The 22,485-nt window shown below is 32.6% G+C and overlaps 1 protein-coding gene across 11 annotated transcripts in view; it reads right to left on the bottom strand.

Annotated features, from left to right (window-relative positions):
- stxbp5l (syntaxin binding protein 5L) overlaps positions 1–22,485 on the bottom strand; it is a 457,116-nt gene that overhangs the window by 56,657 nt on the left and 377,974 nt on the right. For 6 of the 11 annotated variants that reach the window (XM_061926057.1, XM_061926060.1, XM_061926061.1 and 3 more), the window contains 2 exons: positions 14,782–14,835; positions 5,415–5,594 (listed from right to left, as the gene is read on the bottom strand). In XM_061926057.1, the coding sequence (XP_061782041.1) occupies positions 5,415–5,594; positions 14,782–14,835 (234 nt within the window). The remainder of the gene's footprint in view (positions 1–5,414; positions 5,595–14,781; positions 14,836–22,485) is intronic. The other 5 variants (XM_061926058.1, XM_061926062.1, XM_061926065.1 and 2 more) reach the window with 1 other exon arrangement.

Genomic DNA, 22,485 nt, shown 5'->3' with positions numbered 1-22,485 from the left:
CTTTTATGCTAGCTTTTTTTACCTAATTTTATACGTTTAAACATAAAAATAATGGATTTGGATACTTGGCGCCATCTTAGAAGTATGCCAACGTCTTTTATATTAGTATGCTAATGTTTTATGCTAGCTTTTTTAGCTAATTGTGTACGTTTAAACCTAAAAATCATGGATTTGGATTCTTGGCGCCATCTTAGAAGTATACCAACATCTTTTATATTAGTATGCTAACGTTTTATGGTAGTTTTTTTTAGCTAAGTTTGTTTGTTTAAACCTAAAAATCATAGATTTGGATACTTGGCGCCATCTTAGAAGTATGCCATTGCGTTTATATTATTATGCTAATGTTTTATGCTAGCTTTTTAGCTAATTTTGAATATTTAAACCTAAAAATCATAGATTTGGATACTTGACGCCATCTTAGAAGTATGCTAATGTCTTTTATATGAGAATGCTAACGTTTTATGCTAGCTTTTTAGCTAATTTTGTACGTTTAAACCTAAAAATCATGGATTTGGATTCTTGGCGCCATCTTAGAAGTATGCCAACATCTTTTATATTAGTATGCTAATGTTTTATGGTAGTTTTTTTTAGCTAAGTTTGTATGTTTAAACCTAAAAATCATAGATTTGGATACTTGGCGCCATCTTAGAAGTATGCCAACGTCTTTTATATTAGTCTGCTAACCTTTTATGCTAGCTTTTTTTTTTAGCTAATTTTGTACGTTTAAACATAAAAATAATGGATGTGGATACTTGGCGCCATCTTAGAAGTATACCAACGTCTTTTATATTAGTTTGCTAACCTTTTATGCTAGCTTTTTTTTTTAGCTAATTTTGTACGTTTAAACATAAAAATAATGGATTTGGATACTTGGCGCCATCTTAGAAGTATGCCAACGTCTTTTATATTAGTATGCTAACCTTTTATGTTAGCTTTTTTTTAGCTTATTTTGTACGTTTAAACATAAAAATAATGGATTTGGATACTTGGCGCCATCATAGAAGTATGCCAACGTCTTTTATATTAGTATGCTAACCTTTTATGCTAGCTTTTTTTTTTTTAGATAATTTTGTACGTTTAAACATAAAAATAATGGATTTGGATACTTGGCGCCATCTTAGAAGTATGGCAACGTCTTTTATATTAGTATGCTAACGCTTTATGCTAGATTTTTTAGCTAATTTTGTATGTTTAGACCAAAAAATCATAGATTTTGATACTTGGCGCCATCTCAGAAGTATGCCAACGTCTTTTATATTAGTCTGCTAACCTTTTATGCTAGCTTTTGTTTAGCTAATTTTGTACGTTTAAACATAAAAATAATGGATTTGGATACTTGGCGCCATCTTAGAAGTATGCCAACGTCTTTTATATTAGTATGCTAACGTTTTATGCTAGCTTTTTTAGCTAAGTTTGTATGTTTAAACCTAAAAATCATAGATTTTGATACTTGGCGCCATCTTAGAAGTATACCAACGTCTTTTATATTAGTATGCTAACCTTTTATGCTAGCTTTTTTTTTAGCTAATTTTGTACGTTTAAACATAAAAATAATGGATGTGGATACTTGGCGCCATCTTAGAAGTATGCCAACGTCTTTTATATTAGTATGCTAACGTTTTATGGTAGGTTTTTTTTTAGCTAATTTTGTATGTTTAAACCTAAAAATCATGGATTTGGATACTTGGCGCCATCTTAGAAGTATGCCATTGCGTTTATATTATTATGCTAATGTTTTATGCTAGCTTTTTAGCTAATTTTGAATATTTAAACCTAAAAATCATTGATTTTTGATACTTGACGGCATCTTAGAAGTATGCCAACGTCTTTTATATTAGTCTGCTAACCTTTTATGCTAGCTTTTTTTTAGCTAATTTTGTATGTTTAGACCTAAAAATCATAGATTTTGATACTTGGCGCCATCTTAGAAGTATGCCAACGTCTTTTATATTAGTATGCTAGCGTTCTATGCTAGCTTTTTTAGCTAATTTTGTACGTTTAAACCTAAAAATCATGGATTTGGATTCTTGGCGCCATCTTAGAAGTATGCCAACATCTTTTATATTAGTATGCTAACATTTTATGGTAGTTTTTTTTTTAGCTAATTTTGTATATTTAAACCTAAAAAATCATAGATTTTGATACTTGGCGCCATCTTAGAAGTATGCCATTGCGTTTGTATTGTTATGCTAATGCTTTATGCTAGCTTTTTAGCTAATTTTGAATATTTAAACCTAAAAATCATAGATTTTGATACTTGACGCCATCTTAGAAGTATGCTAATGTATTTTATATGAGAATGCTAATGTTTAATGCTAGCTTTTTTTTAGCTAATTTTGTACGTTTAAACATAAAAATAATGGATTTGGATACTTGGCGCCATCTTAGAAGTATGACAACGTCTTTTATATTAGTCTGCTAACGTTTTATGGTAGTTTTTTTTAGCTAATTTTGTATGTTTAAACCTAAAAATCATGGGTTTGGATACTTGGCGCCATCTTAGAAGTATGCCATTGCGTTTATATTATTATGCTAACCTTTTATGCTAGCTTTTTTTTAGTTAATTTTGTACGTTTAAACATAAAAATAATGGATTTGGATACTTGGCGCCATCTTAGAAGTATGCCAACGTCTTTTATATTAGTCTGCTAACCTTTTATGCTAGCTTTTTTTTTTTAAGCTAATTTTGTATGTTTAAACATAAAAATAATGGATTTGGATACTTGGCGCCATCTTAGAAGTATGCCAACGTCTTTGAAATTAGTATGCTAACCTTTTATGCTAGCTTTTTTTTTTTTAGCTAATTTTGTACGTTTAAACATAAAAATAATGGATTTGGATTGTTGGCGCCATCTTAGAAGTATACCAACATCTTTTATATTAGTATGCTAACATTTTATGGTAATTTTTTTTAGCTAAGTTTGTAAGTTTAAACCTAAAAATCATAGATTTGGATACTTGGCGCCATCTTAGAAGTATGCCATTGCGTTTATATTATTATGCTAATGTTTTATGCTAGCTTTTTAGCTAATTTTGAATATTTAAACCTAAAAATCATTGATTTTGATACTTGACGCCATCTTAGAAGTATGCCAACGTCTTTTATATTAGTATGCTAACCTTTTATGCTAGCTTTTTTTTAGTTAATTTTGTACGTTTAAACATAAAAATAATGGATTTGGATACTTGGCGCCATCTTAGAAGTATGCCAACGTCTTTTATATTAGTCTGCTAACCTTTTATGCTAGCTTTTTTTTTTAAGCTAATTTTGTATGTTTAAACATAAAAATAATGGATTTGGATACTTGGCGCCATCTTAGAAGTATGCCAACGTCTTTTATATTAGTATGCTAACCTTTTATGCTAGCTTTTTTTTTTTTAGCTAATTTTGTACGTTTAAACATAAAAATAATGGATTTGGATTGTTGGCGCCATCTTAGAAGTATACCAACATCTTTTATATTAGTATGCTAATGTTTTATGGTAGTTTTTTTTTAGCTAATTTTGTATGTTTAAACCTAAAAATCATGGATTTGGATACTTGGCGCCATCTTAGAAGTATGCCATTGCGTTTATATTATTATGCTAATGTTTTATGCTAGCTTTTTAGCTAATTTTGAATATTTAAACCTAAAAATCATTGATTTTGATACTTGACGCCATCTTAGAAGTATGCTAATGTCTTTTATATGAGAATGCTAACGTTTTATGCTAGCTTTTTTTAGCTAATTTTGTATGTTTAGACCTAAAAATCATAGATTTTGATACTTGGCGCCATCTTAGAAGTATGCCAACGTCTTTTATATTAGTTTGCTAACCTTTTATGCTAGCTTTTTTTACCTAATTTTGTACGTTTAAACATAAAAATAATGGATTTGGATACTTGGCGCCATCTTAGAAGTATGCCAAAGTCTTTTATATTAGTATGCTAACGTTTTATGCTAGCTTTTTTAGCTAATTTTGTACGTTTAAACCTAAAAATCATGGATTTGGATTCTTGGCGCCATCTTAGAAGTATGCCAACATCTTTTATATTAGTATGCTAACGTTTTATGGTAGTTTTTTTTTTAGCTAATTTTGTATGTTTAAACCTAAAAATCATGGATTTGGATACTTGGCGCCATCTTAGAAGTATGCCAACATCTTTTATATTAGTATGCTAACGTTTTATGGTAGTTTTTTTAGCTAATTTTATATGTTTAAACCTAAAAATCATGGATTTGGATACTTGGCGCCATCTTAGAAGTATGCCATTGCGTTTATATTGTTATGCTAATGTTTTATGCTAGCTTTTTAGCTAATTTTGAATATTTAAACCTAAAAATCATTGATTTTGATACTTGACGCCATCTTAGAAGTATGCTAATGTCTTTTATATGATAATGCTAATGTTTTATGCTAGCTTTTTTAGCTAATTTTGTATGTTTAGACCTAAAAATCATAGATTTTGATACTTGGCGCCATCTTAGAAGTATGCCAACGTCTTTTATATTAGTTTGCTAACCTTTTATGCTAGCTTTTTTTACCTAATTTTGTACGTTTAAACATAAAAATAATGGATTTGGATACTTGGCGCCATCTTAGAAGTATGCCAAAGTCTTTTATATTAGTATGCTAACGTTTTATGCTAGCTTTTTTAGCTAATTTTGTACGTTTAAACCTAAAAATCATGGATTTCGATTCTTGGCGCCATCTTAGAAGTATGCCAACATCTTTTATATTAGTATGCTAACGTTTTATGGTCGTTTTTTTTTTTAGCTAATTTTGTATGTTTAAACCTAAAAATCATGGATTTGGATACTTGGCGCCATCTTAGAAGTATGCCATTGCGTTTATATTATTATGCTAATGTTTTATGCTAGCTTTTTAGCTAATTTTGAATATTTTAACCTAAAAATCATAGATTTGGATACTTGACGCCATCTTAGAAGTATGCTAATGTCTTTTATATGAGAATGCTAAGGTTTTATGCTAGCTTTTTTAGCTAATGTTGTACGTTTGAACCTAAAAATCATGGATTCGGATAAATTGCGAAAATCGGTTTGATTGTTGAATTAAGAACCGATTCTGAATCGAATTGTCGGATTTCCATTATTTTGGAAAATCACCTAAATAATGACAATTGTCCAAGGGTGCAATTATTATACAGTAGATTATTGCTACTGTTGTGCAATACTGTATACATGACATCACACAACACCTGTAAAGAGAATCATTTTCCAGCTAATTCTGGAACTTTTGCAGTGATTTCAATATTATTTAGAGGTATTGTGAATAATAACGGAATGCTGCAAACTGGCATTAGCATAGACTTAGTGTGTGTGAAGCCTGCTGGCAGGTTGCAAGGTGAGCATGCACTTATTGGAGGGGTCATGAGGTTAGAGGTTAGGGGGGTCGGGAGGACAAGCACACACCTTCAGTGTGGGACACAGGCAAAGAGATCTCCATGCAAGCAGCGGACTGGGCCTTGCGGAACGGCGGCCGGCCAGGGCCTCTGCGGGCAAGCCGTGGCCCCTCGGGACCCGTCGGGATGCGAGGCTTCCCCGCCGAGCAGAGCTGGGAGGTGGGGCTAGTGCAATGTCCATTGACATGATCTGCAACGACGCAAAGCATTAGGAGGGGAAACAAGGTCACGGTCCACAGTTGTTCAGTTTGCTACCTCAATATCTGTCAGCACGAGTCACTTCTTACAATGCAGGGACATGGAAAAGTGCCAAATTGGTTAAAAAGTTGTCGTTAAAGGTTTGGTTTTGGGTCGAGTTCAGACCTGGGCAAAATACAGCGTCAGTGTTTTATTGTTCATAGCTAATATTGTAGATCCCACGTAAAAGAGGAGAGCTGTTCATATGTTGTTAATATTCAGTGTTTTATTGTTCATAACAAATATTTTAAATCCCACCTAAAAGGGAAGCAACGTTCATATGTTGTTAATATTCAGTGTTTTATTGTTCGTAGTTAATATTGTAAATCCCACGTAAAAGAGGAGCGACGTTCATATGTTGTTAATATTCAGTGTTTTATTGTTCATAGCTAGTATTGTAAATCTCACGTAAAAGAGGAGCGACGTTAATATGATGTTAATATTCAGTGTTTTATTGTTCATAGTAAATATTGTAAATCCCACATAAAACAGGAGCAACATTCATATGTTGTTAATATTCAGTGTTTTACTGTTCGTAGCTAATATTGTAAATCCCACGTAAAAGAAGAGCAACGTTCATATGTTGTTAATACTCAGTGTTTTATTGTTCATAGCTAATATTGTAAATCCCACGTAAAAGAAGAGCAACGTTCATATGTTGTTAATACTCAGTGTTTTATTGTTCATAGCTAATATTGTAAATCCCATGTAAAAGAGGAGCGGCGTTCATATGTTGTTAATATTCCGTGTTTTATTGTTCGTAGCTAATATTGTAAATCCCACGTAAAAGAAGAGCAACGTTCATATGTTGTTAATATTCAGTGTTTTATTGTTCTTAGATAAAATTGTAAATCCCATGTAAAAGAGGAGCGACGTTCATATGTTGTTAATATTCAGTGTTTTATTGTTCATAGCTAGTACTGTAAATCTCACGTAAAAAAGGAGCGGCGTTCATATGTTGTTAATATTCCGTGTTTTATTGTTCGTAGCTAATATTGTAAATTCCACGTAAAAGAGAAGCGATGTTCATATATTGTTAATATTCAGTGTTTTATTGTTCGTAGCTAATATTGTAAATCCCACGTAAAAGAGGAGCGACGTTCATATGTTGTTAATATTCAGTGTTTTATTGTTCGTAGCTAATATTGTAAATTCCACGTAAAAGAGAAGCGATGTTCATATGTTATTAATATTCAGTGTTTTATTGTTCGTAGTCAATATTTTAAATCCCGTGTACAAGAGAAGCAACGTTCATATGTTGTTAATATTCCGTGTTTTATTGTTCATAGCTAATATTGTAAATCCCACGTAAAAGAAGAGCAACGTTCATATGTTGTTAATATTCAGTGTTTTATTGTTCTTAGGTAATATTGTAAATCCCACGTAAAAGAGGAGCGACGTTCATATGTTGTTAATATTCCGTGTTTTATTGTTCATAGTTAATATTGTAAATCCCACGTAAAAAAGGAGCGACGTTCATATGTTGTTAATATTCAGTGTTTTATTGTTCGTAGCTAATATTGTAAATCCCACGTAAAAGAAAAGCGATGTTCATATGTTGTTAATATTCAGTGTTTTATTGTTCATAGCTAATATTGTAAATCCCACGTAAAAGAAGAGCAACGTTCATATGTTGTTAATATTCAGTGTTTTATTGTTCTTAGGTAATATTGTAAATCCCACGTAAAAGAGGAGCGACGTTCATATATTGTTAATATTCAGTGTTTTATTGTTCGTAGCTAATATTGTAAAGCACACGTAAAAAAGGAGCGACGTTCATATGTTGTTAATATTCAGTGTTTTATTGTTCGTAGTTAATATTGTAAATCCCACGTAAAAAAGCAGCGATGTTCATATGTTGTTAATATTCAGTGTTTTATTGTTCGTAGTTAATATTGTAAATCCCACGTAAGAGAGGAGCGACGTTCATATGTTGTTAATATTCAGTGTTTTATTGTTCGTAGTTAATATTGTAAATCCCACGTAAGAGAGGAGCGACGTTCATATGTTGTTAATATTCAGTGTTTTATTGTTCATAGCTAATATTGTAAATCCCACGTAAAAAAGCAGCGATGTTCATATGTTGTTAATATTCAGTGTTTTATTGTTCGTAGTTATTATTGTAAATCCCACGTAAAAGAGAAGCGATGTTCATATATTGTTAATATTCCGTGTTTTATTGTTCGTAGCTAATATTGTAAATCCCACGTAAAAAAAGAGCGACGTTCATATGTTGTTAATATTCAGTGTTTTATTGTTCATAGCTAATATTGTAAATCCCACGTAAAAGAGGAGCGACGTTCATATGTTGTTAATATTCAGTGTTTTATTGTTTGTAGCTAATATTGTAAATCCCACTTAAGAGAGGAGCGACGTTCATATGTTGTTAATATTCAGTGTTTTATTGTTCATAGCTAATATTGTAAATCCCATGTAAAAGAGAAGCGATGTTCATATGTTGTTAATATTCAGTGTTTTATTGTTCATAGCTAATATTGTAAATCCCACGTAAAAGAAGAGCAACGTTCATATGTTGTTAATATTCAGTGTTTTATTGTTCTTAGGTAATATTGTAAATCCCACGTAAAAGAGGAGCGACGTTCATATATTGTTGATATTCAGTGTTTTATTGTTCATAGCTAGTACTGTAAATCTCACGTAAAAGAGGAGCGACGTTAATATGTTGTTAATATTCAGTGTTTTATTGTTCGTAGTTAATATTGTAAATCCCACGTAAGAGAGGAGCGACGTTCATATGTTGTTAATATTCAGTGTTTTATTGTTCGTAGTTAATATTGTAAATCCCACGTAAGAGAGGAGCGACGTTCATATGTTGTTAATATTCAGTGTTTTATTGTTCATAGTTAATATTGTAAATCCCACGTAAAAGAAGAGCAACGTTCATATGTTGTTAATACTCAGTGTTTTATTGTTCATAGCTAATATTATAAATCCCACGTAAAAGAGGAGCGACGTTCATATGTTGTTAATATTCAGTGTTTTATTGTTCATAGTTAATATTGTAAATCCCATGTAAAAGAGGAGCGACGTTCATAAATTGTTAATATTCAGTGTTTTATTGTTCATAACTAGTATTGTAAATCCCACGTAAAAGAGGAGCGACGTTAATATGTTGTTAATATTCAGTGTTTTATTGTTCGTAGTTAATATTGTAAATCCCACGTAAGAGAGGAGCGACGGTCATATGTTGTTAATATTCAGTGTTTTATTGTTCGTAGCTAATATTGTAAATTCCACGTAAAAGAAGAGCAACGTTCATATGTTGTTAATACTCAGTGTTTTATTGTTCATAGTTAATATTGTAAATCCCACGTAAAAGAGGAGCGACGTTCGTATATAGTTAATATTCAGTGTTTTATTGTTCATAGCTAGTATTGTAAATCTCACGTAAAAGAGGAGCGACGTTAATATGTTGTTAATATTCAGTGTTTTATTGTTCGTAGTTAATATTGTAAATCCCACGTAAAAGAGGAGCGACGTTCATATGTTGTTAATATTCAGTGTTTTATTGTTCGTAGCTAATATTGTAAATCCCACGTAAAAGAAGAGCAACGTTCATATGTTGTTAATACTCAGTGTTTTATTGTTCATAGCTAATATTGTAAATCCCACGTAAAAGAAGAGCAACGTTCATATGTTGTTAATACTCAGTGTTTTATTGTTCATAGCTAATATTGTAAATCCCATGTAAAAGAGGAGCGGCGTTCATATGTTGTTAATATTCCGTGTTTTATTGTTCGTAGCTAATATTGTAAATCCCACGTAAAAGAATAGCAACGTTCATATGTTGTTAATATTCAGTGTTTTATTGTTCTTAGATAAAATTGTAAATCCCATGTAAAAGAGGAGCGACGTTCATATGTTGTTAATATTCAGTGTTTTATTGTTCATAGCTAGTACTGTAAATCTCACGTAAAAAAGGAGCGGCGTTCATATGTTGTTAATATTCCGTGTTTTATTGTTCGTAGCTAATATTGTAAATTCCACGTAAAAGAGAAGCGATGTTCATATATTGTTAATATTCAGTGTTTTATTGTTCGTAGCTAATATTGTAAATCCCACGTAAAAGAGGAGCGACGCTCATATGTTGTTAATATTCAGTGTTTTATTGTTCGTAGCTAATATTGTAAATTCCACGTAAAAGAGAAGCGATGTTCATATGTTATTAATATTCAGTGTTTTATTGTTCGTAGTCAATATTTTAAATCCCGTGTACAAGAGAAGCAACGTTCATATCTTGTTAATATTCGGTGTTTTATTGTTCGTAGTTAATATTGTAAATCCCATGTAAAACAGGAGCAACGTTCATATGTTGTTAATATTCAGTGTTTTACTGTTCATAGCTAATATTGTAAATCTCATGTAAAAGAGGAGCGACGTTCATATGTTGTTAATATTCAGTGTTTTATTGTTCGTAGTTAATATTGTAAATCCCACGTAAAAGAGGAGCGACGTTCATATGTTGTTAATATTCAGTGTTTTATTGTTCATAGCTAGTACTGTAAATCTCACGTAAAAAAGGAGCGGCGTTCATATGTTGTTAATATTCCGTGTTTTATTGTTCGTAGCTAATATTGTAAATTCCACGTAAAAGAGAAGCGATGTTCATATATTGTTAATATTCAGTGTTTTATTGTTCGTAGCTAATATTGTAAATCCCACGTAAAAGAGGAGCGACGTTCATATGTTGTTAATATTCAGTGTTTTATTGTTCGTAGCTAATATTGTAAATTCCACGTAAAAGAGAAGCGATGTTCATATGTTGTTAATATTCAGTGTTTTATTGTTCGTAGCTAATATTGTAAATTCCACGTAAAAGAGGAGCGACGTTCATATGTTGTTAATATTCAGTGTTTTATTGTTCGTAGCTAATATTGTAAATTCCACGTAAAAGAGAAGCGATGTTCATATGTTGTTAATATTCAGTGTTTTATTGTTCATAGCTAATATTGTAAATCCCACGTAAAAGAGGAGCGACGTTCATATGTTGTTAATATTCAGTGTTTTATTGTTCATAGTTAATATTGTAAATCTCACGTAAAAGAGGAGCGACGTTCATATGTTGTTAATATTCCATGTTTTATTGTTCATAGTTAATATTGTAAAACCAACTTTCTTTATTTTAACGTACATTTTGGGTGTCCCACTCTGTAAAAAAACTGTAAAATTCCATTCCGTTTTTTTTTAGGTGACGGATATTGTGACTTTTGGTGTTCCTGGAAAAAAAAAAAGGAAAAAATTCATATAATTTATACACACATACACATTGGCCCCCTCAGGAACATTTGTCTCTCAACGTGGCCCCTGAGTCAAAATATTTGTCTAGTCCCCGCAAAAGGACTCGTGCTGACAGATATTGAGTATATTTATATATGAGAGGAGCAGGCGGATGTTAAGAGGAGAGATAGTCGTCAGTTGAAAAGGGAAATGTGTGACAAAGTTGCAGAGAGGAAGGAGAAAGAGGCACAACAACAAAATAATTGAAGCATTAACAAAAACAGATCAGGCTTGTTTCACGTCTTTCGTGGCGTATTTGTCAACGTTTTGGTCTACAAATTGTGAGTTCAAATATTTTATTTCTTTATTTTTTCACGTTTAATATGTTTTTTTGCTATTTTAATTTTGACAGTACCACATAAGATATGTTTAATAGTGCGTACATGTGTTTTCGTATAGTATTTCTCCAGCATGTGGTGACATCAATGATGGTATATCGAGAGGTAATCATTGAAGTCGGACATCACTGAAGGCCTAAGTGGGAAAAATAATTGTATCTAAGTTATCACAAAACTTTGTGTTACATTGAGTTCAGCTCGCCCTGCGAGAGGACAAAAGCTGTAAATCTCCACTGTGTAGGATGGGGAGCGACATGAGGGTGTCGTTTTTTTAATGTATTGTAATCCACAGGAAGGTTTTGTCTTGACCCGAGATCTACAAAGCCTCCAGGCACTTTTTCTTTGAACTGTTTTGTGACTAAAGGCAGCGGCTGTTTATGACCCCCTTCCCTTAGAAACAGCTGTTGCCATGTAATCAGGGAAAGTACAAATAAAATACTTTCGTCAGAGCATGGTGGAACACTGTACAAGGGTACAGGTCTACGCGTTTCTCCTCATTGAGACACATTTAATTCTGTCTCTGTTTGATTCCTTGCTTCTTGTCTTGTTTAATACATGTCATCAGTGTTTGAACCTGACAATCGCAACATCCGGTTTCGGCAGGGCTGTTTCGGTGTCAAGTCTTTTTTGGTGTGACAAATTTTCGGTGAATCACGAATCAATAGTGTGCAAATGATAAAATAAAATATGAACGTATGTTTTAATTCCGAAGAAATAGAGATTGGTGAAGGACCGGAATGGACGCAGTTGCGTATTTGCTTACATGCTAAAGTTAAATTGTTTCCGTAAGTGTGTTGCAAAATGAAGCCAACGTAGATCCACACTGATGTCGGTGTTGCCTCTACTTAACAGCCCAAAAATATTAGAACCCTCCAAAATATATTACACTATATGTCAGAATAATTGTATCTAAGTTATCACAAAACTTTGTTACATTGAGTTCAGCTCGCCCTGCGAGAGGACAAACGCTGTCTCTGATCCTACCAAGCAAAAGGCTTGTAAAACTCCACTGTGTAGGATGGGGAACGAAATGAGGGTGTCGGTTTCTTTGATGTATTGTAATCCACAGGAATATTTTGTCTTTACCCGAGATCTACAAAGCGGAGAGGAAGCAGGGCCGAACCCACTTTTTCTTGAACTGTTTTGTGACCAAAGGCAGCGGCTGTTTATGACCCCCTTCCCTTAGAAACAGCTGTTGCCACGTAATCAGGGAAAGTCCAAATAAAAGAGGAGGCATACAATCTTTCGTCAGAGCGTGGTGGAACACTTTACACTTTGAGCCAAATTTCATTCTATCTCTGTTTAATTCCTTGTTTCTTGTCTTGTTTAATAGATGTAATCAGTGTTTGAACCTGACAATCGCAACATCCAGTTTCCGCAGGGCTGTTTCGGTGTCAAGTCTTTTTTGGTGTGACATATTTTCGGTGAATCGCTAATCATTAGTGCGCAAATAATAAAATAAAATATGAACATATATTTTGATTCCGAAGAAATAGAGATTGGTGAAGGACCGGAATGGACACAGTTGCGTATTTGCTTACATGTTAAAGTTAAATTGTTTCCGTAAGTGTGTTGCAAAATGAAGCCAACGCAGATCCACGTGTTGCCTCTACTTAACAGCCCAAAAATATTAGAACCCTCCAAAATATATTACACTATATGTCAGAATAATTGTATCTAAGTTATCAGAAAACTTTGTTACATTGAGTTCAGCTCGCCCTGCGAGAGGACAAACGCTGTCTCTGATCCTACCAAGCAAAAGGCTTGTAAAACTCCACTGTGTAGGATGGGGAGCGAAATGAGGGTGTCGGTTTCTTTGATGTATTGTAATCCACAGGAAGATTTCGTCTTCACCCGAGATCTACAAAGCGGAGAGGAAGCAGGGCCGGACCCACTTTTTCTTGAACTGTTTTGTGAACAAAGACAGCAGCTGTTTACGACCCCCTTCCCTTAGAAACAGCTGTTGCCACGTAATCAGGGAAAGTCCAAATAAAAGAGGAGGCATACAATCTTTCGTCAGAGCGTGGTGGAACACTTTACACTTTGAGCCAAATTTCATTCTATCTCTGTTTAATTCCTTGTTTCTTGTCTTGTTTAATAGATGTAATCAGTGTTTGAACCTGACAATCGCAACATCCGGTTTCGGCAGGGCTGTTTCGGTGTCAAGTCTTTTTTGGTGTGACAAATTTTCGGTGAATCACGAATCAATAGTGCGCAAATAATAAAATAAAATATGAACGTATATTTTGATTCCGAAGAAATAGAGATTGGTGAAGGACGCAGTTGCGTATTTGCTTACATGTTAAAGTTAAATTGTTTCCGTAAGTGTGTTGCAAAATGAAGCCAACGCAGATCCACACTGATGTCGGTGTTGCCTCTACTTAACAGCCCAAAAATATTAGAACCCTCCAAAATATATTACACTATATGTCAGAATAATTGTATCTAAGTTATCAGAAAACTTTGTTACATTGAGTTCAGCTCGCCCTGCGAGAGGCCAAACGCTGTCTCTGATCCTACCAAGCAAAAGGCTTGTAAAACTCCACTGTGTAGGATGGGGAGCAAAATGAGGGTGTCGGTTTCTTTGATGTATTGTAATCCACAGGAATATTTTGTCTCTACCCGAGATCTACAAAGAGGAGAGGAAGCAGGGCCGGACCCACTTTTTCTTGAACTGTTTTGTGAACAAAGACAGCAGCTGTTTACGACCCCCTTCCCTTAGAAACAGCTGTTGCCACGTAATCAGGGAAAGTTCAAATAAAAGAGAAGGCGTACAATCTTTCATCAGAGCGTGGTGGAACACTGTACAAGGGTACAGATCTACGCCTTTCTCCTCATTGAGACACATTTAATTCTGTCTCTGTTTGATTCCTTGCTTCTTTGTCAGTGTTTGAATCTGACAGAAACAACTGTGGTTCTATCACTGAGTTTTACAACAAGTACTCGGATACCATGTTCACAACACAGTTGCTGTAAGAAAAAAAACAAGGTTATTACATGAGGCAAGTCATTACTCAGGCACTTAAAGAAGCAGAAGCTTAAAGAAGAGAATATTGCAGAAGCAGAGCGATGGTGTAGATGTGGTTAGACATGTATGGTGACGACGTTCAGTTGCGGCTTGAGAAGAAACAGATACAGTGACAGAATGATCCCTTCACTGTCCAGCAACGCTGTGGATGGAGGAACTGCTGCGTAAGATAAGCGGATGAACCAGTAAAGATCAAATGAGGCAGCGCTTCGTATCGAAATAAGAGTATGAGGTACAAGTCACCTTTTTAAACACTTGCAAAATGTAGAAGAAATGGGCAGAAAAAGGAAAATGGGCAAACACTTCAAGTCGTCTAATGAATTGGTTAAACAGGAGGGCGTGGCAAGAATACTGACAGAAGGAACTGGAAGTGGAAATCATAGTCAAGCAACATAAAAGCCTCGAAAAAAACAGGACAAAAAGTAGGAAACCCAAAGACTGAAAGGGAGAAAACTGCTGGCTTTCGCCTACCGTACCAAGATCAGTCTTAAGATCTGTCGGCAGACTTAACTTTCTGCCGGGCCCCTTGACTGAAACAAAAGGAATAGGAAACAAAGCAACAGTTAATCCTTTCAAAACAAAGAAAAATAAATAAATAAAAGAAAATAATTTAATGTTGAACAGAATAAAATGAAACCTGACCATGCAAAGTTGCAGGTGCAGATTTGAAATAAACATGCAAAATTTGTTGTTCCCTGTCAGCGCTCCCAGCAATTTGTCCCTCGGATTATTCAACTTGTTCAGACTTTTGAAGATGAAGAGGATTGATTGGACTTCTTTGACTGTTTGTATCAGGGGTGTCCAAGCATTTTCCCACTGAGGGCCATTTGGGTATTTTTAAATTTCAAAAACAATACGATTTGTATTGTAACCATTAGGGCTCCCCTTCATTTTGGCGAATCGCTAAAGACTGAGACCCTTCACCAAAATGAAGGGTCTCAGTCATTAAAGTGTTAAAAATAAGTCATATACAAAAAAACATTTTTTTTTTACTTTTACTTACCATAGACATACCTACAAATCAACTTCAGGTCTATCTGTTGCCATAAAGCTTTTGTTTATTATTTGTGGGAGCTGTTTTTTTATGGCAAAAACACAAAACAAGCAATGTTATCAAAATATCATTTTTCAAAATAGATAATTTGATGTTCAGTAATTGAAGCCCTTAATAGGTAACTAATTAATAACAACATTGCTTTTGTTATACAATTATTTGCTTAAGAAGTAAAAAACAAAACAGAAAAAGTTCCTGAAGATCTAAAACGTCCCTACTCATAAAAGTGTTAAAAATAAGCCACACATCTATATATATATATATATATATATATTTATTTTTTATTTTTTTATTTTTTTGTTGTTGTTGTTTTTTTTGTTTCCAATATATGTGTACATAAATATATATATATATATATATATATATATATATATATATATATATATATATATATATATATATATATACACACATACATACATATATACATATATATATATACACACATACATATATACATGTATATATACATATGTACATATGTGTACATAAATATATATATGTATATATATTCATTGATTATTGTTAAGTTTTTATTATATATATTTTTTTTAGTAATGACAGTTTGATGATTTTCAAGGTAAACAAATGATTTTCAAGGTATAAAAAATTTTCAAGGTAAAATTTTTTTTTCAAGGTTAAAAATGATTTTCAAGGTAAACAAATGATTTTCAAGGTAAAAAAAATTTTTCAAGGTACATTTTTTTTTTCAAGGTAACATTTTTTTTTCAAGGTAAAAAATGATTTTCAAATGTTTTTAATTTTTAAAAAATGTTTTTAAATGTTTTTATTTTTTATTTTTATTTTTTTTTAATTTGTAAAATTTTTTAAAACTTTTTTTTTATTTTTTTTTTTATTTAAAAATTTTTTTTAAAACAATTTTAAATTGTTTTAATTTTTTTAAACAATTTTAACAAATACATTTTTTTTTTAGGGTTAGGGTTAGGGTTAGGGTTAGGGATAAGGTAGGGTTAGGGTTCGGGTTAGGGTAAGGGTTAGGGTTAAGATTAGGGTTAGGGTTAGGGTTAGGGTTAGTGTTAGGGTTAGGGTTAGGGTTAAGGTTAGGGTTAGGGAGGGTTAGGGTTAGGGTTAAGGTTAGGGTTAGGGTTAGGGTTAGGGTTAAGGTTAAGGGTTGGAGTTAGGGTTAGGGTTAGGGTAAAAATGTTTTAAAAAAAGTTAAAAAAAGATTAAAAAAGTTAAAAAAAATTAAAAAAAATTAAAAAAATTTAAAAAAAATTAAAAAAAATTAAAAAAAATTAAAAAAAATTAAAAAAAATTAAAAAAAATTAAAAAAAATTAAAAAAAATTAAAAAAAATTAAAAAAAATTAAAAAAAATTAAAAAAATGTAAATTAAAAAAAAAAAAAAAAATTATTAAAAAAATATATATATTTAAAAAAATTTTTTAAAAATAATTTAATTTTTTTTTTTAAATTTAAAATGTTTTAATTTTTTTTTAAAAATTTTAAAAAATGTAAATTTTTTTACAAAAATTGAAAAAAAATTAAAAAACTTTAAAAAAATTAAAAAATTGAAAAAAAAGTTTTAAGTTAAAACATGATTTTCAAGGTAAAAAATGATTTTCAAGGTAAAAAAAAATTTTCAAGGTACATTTTTTTTTTCAAGGTTAAAAATGATTTTCAAGGTAAAAAAAAATTTTCAAGGTAAAATTTTTTTTTCAAGGTAAAAATTTTTTTTCAAGGTAAAAAATGATTTTCAAGGTAAAAAAAAATGTTCAAGGTAAATTTTTTTTTTAAGGTAAATTTTTTTTCAAGGTAAAAAATGATTTTCAAATTTTTTAAATTTTTTAAAAATGTTTTTAAATGTTTTTATTTTATTTTTATTTTTTTAAGTTATATATATATATATATATATATATATATATATATATATATATTTATCATTTTTACTTAAACGCTTAAATTTCTAGCACAATTTCAGTTTTATTTAATGATTATTCGGTTTTTTTATTTTTTTTTTATTTAGCAATGACAGTTTTACAGAAAAAAAGGCTTTATTATTGTCAATATCACAACTTTTTGTCAATACATTACACCTGTTTGCTCTTTTGTACGTAATAGCATTTACAAATGTGCTGCTGGCCGTTAAAACATTAGCTGCAGGCTGCAAAATGGCCCACTGGTCACACTTTGGACACCCCTGATCTACATGCACAATTTTCATTCTGTTTTTTCTTTTTTCCTTTTACCAGGCTGTGTTTGCGCTTCGATATATTCGAGTACAATCGGATTGAAGAAGGTCTGACAAGGAAGCAAAAATAAACAGATTTGAAAGGGAGTTAAATAAACAAATAAAATCACAGACACAGAATAAAACGCTGTAAAGTAACTTCTAAAACACATTTTGCAAGCATTTCAGTGGAAATACTGTGAAGTTCAAACTTGAGATGGCATGAATGCGTTTTCCCGTTACAAAACAACCCACTTATGAGAAGGACGTTTTCGTGAATACAGTTTGTCCTTGAACGTCTGCTCGTGAAGTCAATGCTTCTTAGCTTTGCAGGGTTGCATCACTGATAGTGAAGAATAACAACATTTCACTTTTGACCTCAAACTACAAATCCAAATCCAGCAATGGGACAATGGACAGACACACAAAGTATTGGTTATAATATATAAACACATCCAGGTGAGGGAAGGTGAGCAAATTTTTAAATTGCCATCATTTTGTCGAAACTACGACTCGGTCAACTACAAAAAGCATAATCTAAATGTTGGAGGTGGTTTGTGGGATCCTGTTATGCTCTCATAAAGTGACAATATTAACACAGTTGAAATTTGTATTAGAGATCGACCGATTTTTTTTTCCAGAGCCGATTATTAGAAGTCATGAAGGCAATAAGCCATATTTGAAGCCGATTTTCGTTTGCAGTAGAAGTCATTTAAATGTGAATAGTACCGTATTTTCCGGACCAGAGGGCGCACTGCTGATGAGCGGGTCTATTCAGGTCTATTTTCATACAAAAGGCGCATTAAAGGAGTCATATTATTTTCTTTCTACCGTACATGTAAAAGACTTCCTAGTGGTCTACATACATTTTTACCTTATCAGTATTAGAACAGACCGCTTCTAGATGCCGATATTAACGCACTGTAGGACTGGTCTCCTAAAGCTTTAGTAAAACTTGATAATATTCCTATTCTGTCTTGATGGTCCTTCTTACTCAACATATATGTCATCTGAAAGAATTCGGAATTGACCAGTGACTTTTATTCCCTGAGAGGAAGACTGGTAGGAAGAGTTGGTTTTGCGTTATAGGTCGAAACAAAACGCCAGATAATGTCTCCTTATAAGTGCCATTTTGGGGTCCTTATACACACACCATAATACCGGTAATACCGTACGTTGAAGCACAGTACGTCTGACTACGGTAGACGTACTACTCTGACAATCCATCAAAGGGTGCGGCTTCGTAGCTTACCAAAGTCGTACTAAAACATTTTGATTGATTTTTGAGAGCTGTGTGTAATGTTCTATATTCTCAATGAAAGATCAAAGTTTTGAGCTTGTTTACAGGCGTCCACCTGCAGTCCACTTGTATCTCTTATGTGTGACTGCCATCTACTGGTCACACTGATCATTAGACTATATACCAGATACAATTGCTTCAAGGTTGGTAAGCGCAACCAGAAATAATCATTTTAAGAAAATGATAGGAGCTTAAGTTCGCCTTATTGTCCTAGAAATATGGTAAAATATGGTAATGTAGTATCCGTTACATTAATAATAACATGTAATATTTACATATGTTGCTTATTTTAAGCATACGGTGGCGTAATAACTAATAATAAGAACCTACTTTATTAGAGACATTCGCATTTATATTAACAATATCGCTAATACTTGGTTAATAATCAGGTAACAAGACGTAAATGGAGTATTTTTGGTGGCGTTTTGAAGTTTTTTTTATAGCGCTTTATGGCGCAAAAAAACATTCCCATTAGCTGGATTGTTAGCCACCTTCTAATTGCCGTATTGTATGATTTAGATTGGAACCTGCAGTTCCACTTGTATCTCTTTTGTGTGACTGCCATCTACTGGTCACACTGATCATTAGACTATATACCAAATAAAATTGCTTCGAGGTCGGTAAGCGCATACACAATTTAGGTGGATTTTTAAGAAAATGATAGGAGCTTAAGTTCGCCTTATTGTCCTAGAAATATGGTAAAATATGGTAATGTAGTATCTGTTACATTCATAATAACATGTAATATTTACATATTTGGCTTGTTTTAAGCATACGGTGGCGTAATAACTAATAATAATACACTTCATGAGAGACATTAGCGTTTATATCAATAATATTGCTAACACTTGGTCAAAATTCAACAATGGAGTATTGTTGTTCGAGTTTAGAATTTATTTTTTGAGGGCTTTATGGCCGCAATAGTGCATTCCCATTTGCTGCATTGTTAGCCACCTTCTAATTGTTGTATTTCATGATTTAGAGTGCAACCTGCAGTCCACTTGTGTCTCTTATGTGTGACTGCCATCTACACTGATCATTAGACTATACACCAGACAAAATTGCTTCGAGGTTGGTAAGCGCAACCAGAATTGATTTCTACATTAGGCGCACCAGGTGGATTTTTAAGAAAATGATAGGAGCTTAAGTTTTCCTTATTGTCCTAGAAATATGGTAAAATATGGTAATGTAGTATCCGTTACATTCATAATAACATGTAATATTTACATATGTTGCTTATTTTAAGCATACGGTGGCGTAGTAACTAATAATAATAACATACTTTATTAGAGACATTAGCATTTATATTAACAATATCGCTAATACTTGGTTAATATTCAGGTAAAAAGACGTAAATGGAGTATTTTTGGTGGTGTTTTGAAGTTTTTTTTATAGCGCATTATGCCGCAAAAATCATTCCCAATTAGCTGGATTGTTAGCCACCTTCTAATTGCCGTATTTTATGATTTAGATTACAACCTGCAGTTCCACTTGTATCTATTTTGTGTGACTGCCATCTACTGGTCACACTGATTATTAGACTATATACCAAATAAAATTGCTTCGAGGTCGGTAAGCGCATACACAATTTAGGTGGATTTTTAAGAAAATGATAGGAGCTTAAGTTCGCCTTATTGTCCTAGAAATATGGTAAAATATGGTAATGTAGTATCCGTTACATTCATAATAACATGTAATATTTACATATTTTGCTTATTTTAAGCATACGGTGGCGTAATAACTATTAATAATAGACTTCATGAGAGACATTAGCGTTTATATCAACAATATCGCTAATACTTGGTCAAAACTCAACAATGGAGTATTGTTGTTCGTGTTTAGAATTTATTTTTTGAGGGCTTTATGGCCGTAATAGTGCATTCCCATTTGCTGCGTTGTTAGCCACCTTCTAATTGCCGTATTTTATGATTTAGATTGCAACCTGCAGTTCCACTTGTATCTCTTTTGTGTGACTGCCATCTACTGGTCACACTGATCATTAGACTATACACCAAATAAAATTGCTTCGAGGTCGGTAAGCGCAACCAGAATTAATTTCTACATTAGGCGCACCAGGTGGATTTTTAAGAAAATGATAGGAGCTTACGTTTGCCTTATTGTCCTAGAAATATGGTAAAATATGGTAATGTAGTATCCGTTACATTCATAATAACATGTAATATTTACATATTTTGCTTATTTTAAGCATACGGTGGCGTAGTAACTAATAATAATAACATACTTCATTAGAGACATTAGCATTTATATTAACAATATCGCTAATACTTGGTTAATATTCAGGTAACAAGACGTAAATAGAAGTTTGAAGTTTTTTTTATAGCGCTTTATGGCGCAAAAAATCATTCCCATTAGCTGGATTGTTAGCCACCTTCTAATTGCCGTATTTTATGATTTAGATTGCAACCTGCCGTTCCACTTGTATCTCTTTTGTGTGACTGCCATCTACTGGTCACACTGATCAATAGGCTATATACCAAATAAAATTGCTTCGAGGTCGGTAAGCGCATACACAATTTAGGTGGATTTTTAAGAAAATGATAGGAGCTTAAGTTCGCCTTATTGTCGTAGAAATATGGTAACATATGGTAATGTAGTATCCGTTACATTCATAATAACATGTAATATTTACATATTTGGCTTGTTTTAAGCATACGGTGGCGTAATAACTAATAATAATAGACTTCATGAGAGACATTAGCGTTTATATCAATAATATTGCTAACACTTGGTCAAAATTCAACAATGGAGTATTGTTGTTCGAGTTTAGAATTTATTTTTTGAGGGCTTTATGGCCGCAATAGTGCATTCCCATTTTCTGCGTTGTTAGCCACCTTCTAATTGTTGTATTTTATGATTTAGAGTGCAACCTGCAGTCCACTTGTATCTCTTATGTGTGACTGCCATCTACTGGTCACACTGATCATTAGACTATACACCAGACAAAAATTGCTTCGAGGTTGGTAAGCGCAACCAGAATTAATTTCTACATTAGGCGCACCAGGTGGATTTTTTAGAAAATGATAGGAGCTTAAGTTTGCCTTATTGTTCTAGAAATATGGTAAAATATGGTAATGTAGTATCCGTTACATTAATAATAACATGTAATATTTACATATGTTGCTTATTTTAAGCATACGGTGGCGTAATAACTAATAATAATAACATACTTTATTAGAGACATTAGCATTTATATTAACAATATCGCTAATACTTGGTTAATATTCAGGTAACAAGACGTAAATAGAAGTTTGAAGTTTTTTTTATAGCGCTTTATGGCGCAAAAAATCATTCCCAATTAGCTGGATTGTTAGCCACCTTCTAATTGCCGTATTTTATTAATTAGATTGCAACCTGCAGTTCCACTTGTATCTCTTATGTGTGACTGCCATCTACTGGTCACACTGATCATTAGACTATGTACCATATAAAATTGCTTCGAGGTCGGTAAGCGCAACCAGAATTAATTTGCACATTAGGCGCACTAAGTTGATTTTTAAGAAAATGATTGGAGCTTAAGTTCGCCTAATTGTCCTAGAATTATGGTAAAATAGTAGTAATAATAATAATAATAATAATACATTTTATTTGTAAAAAGCACTTTGAGTAAACAACCTCA

The sequence above is a fragment of the Nerophis lumbriciformis genome, linkage group LG31 (genome assembly GCF_033978685.3).
Source record: "Nerophis lumbriciformis linkage group LG31, RoL_Nlum_v2.1, whole genome shotgun sequence".
Lineage (NCBI taxonomy): Eukaryota > Metazoa > Chordata > Actinopteri > Syngnathiformes > Syngnathidae > Nerophis > Nerophis lumbriciformis.
This window is presented reverse-complemented; position numbering and strand designations above follow the sequence as displayed.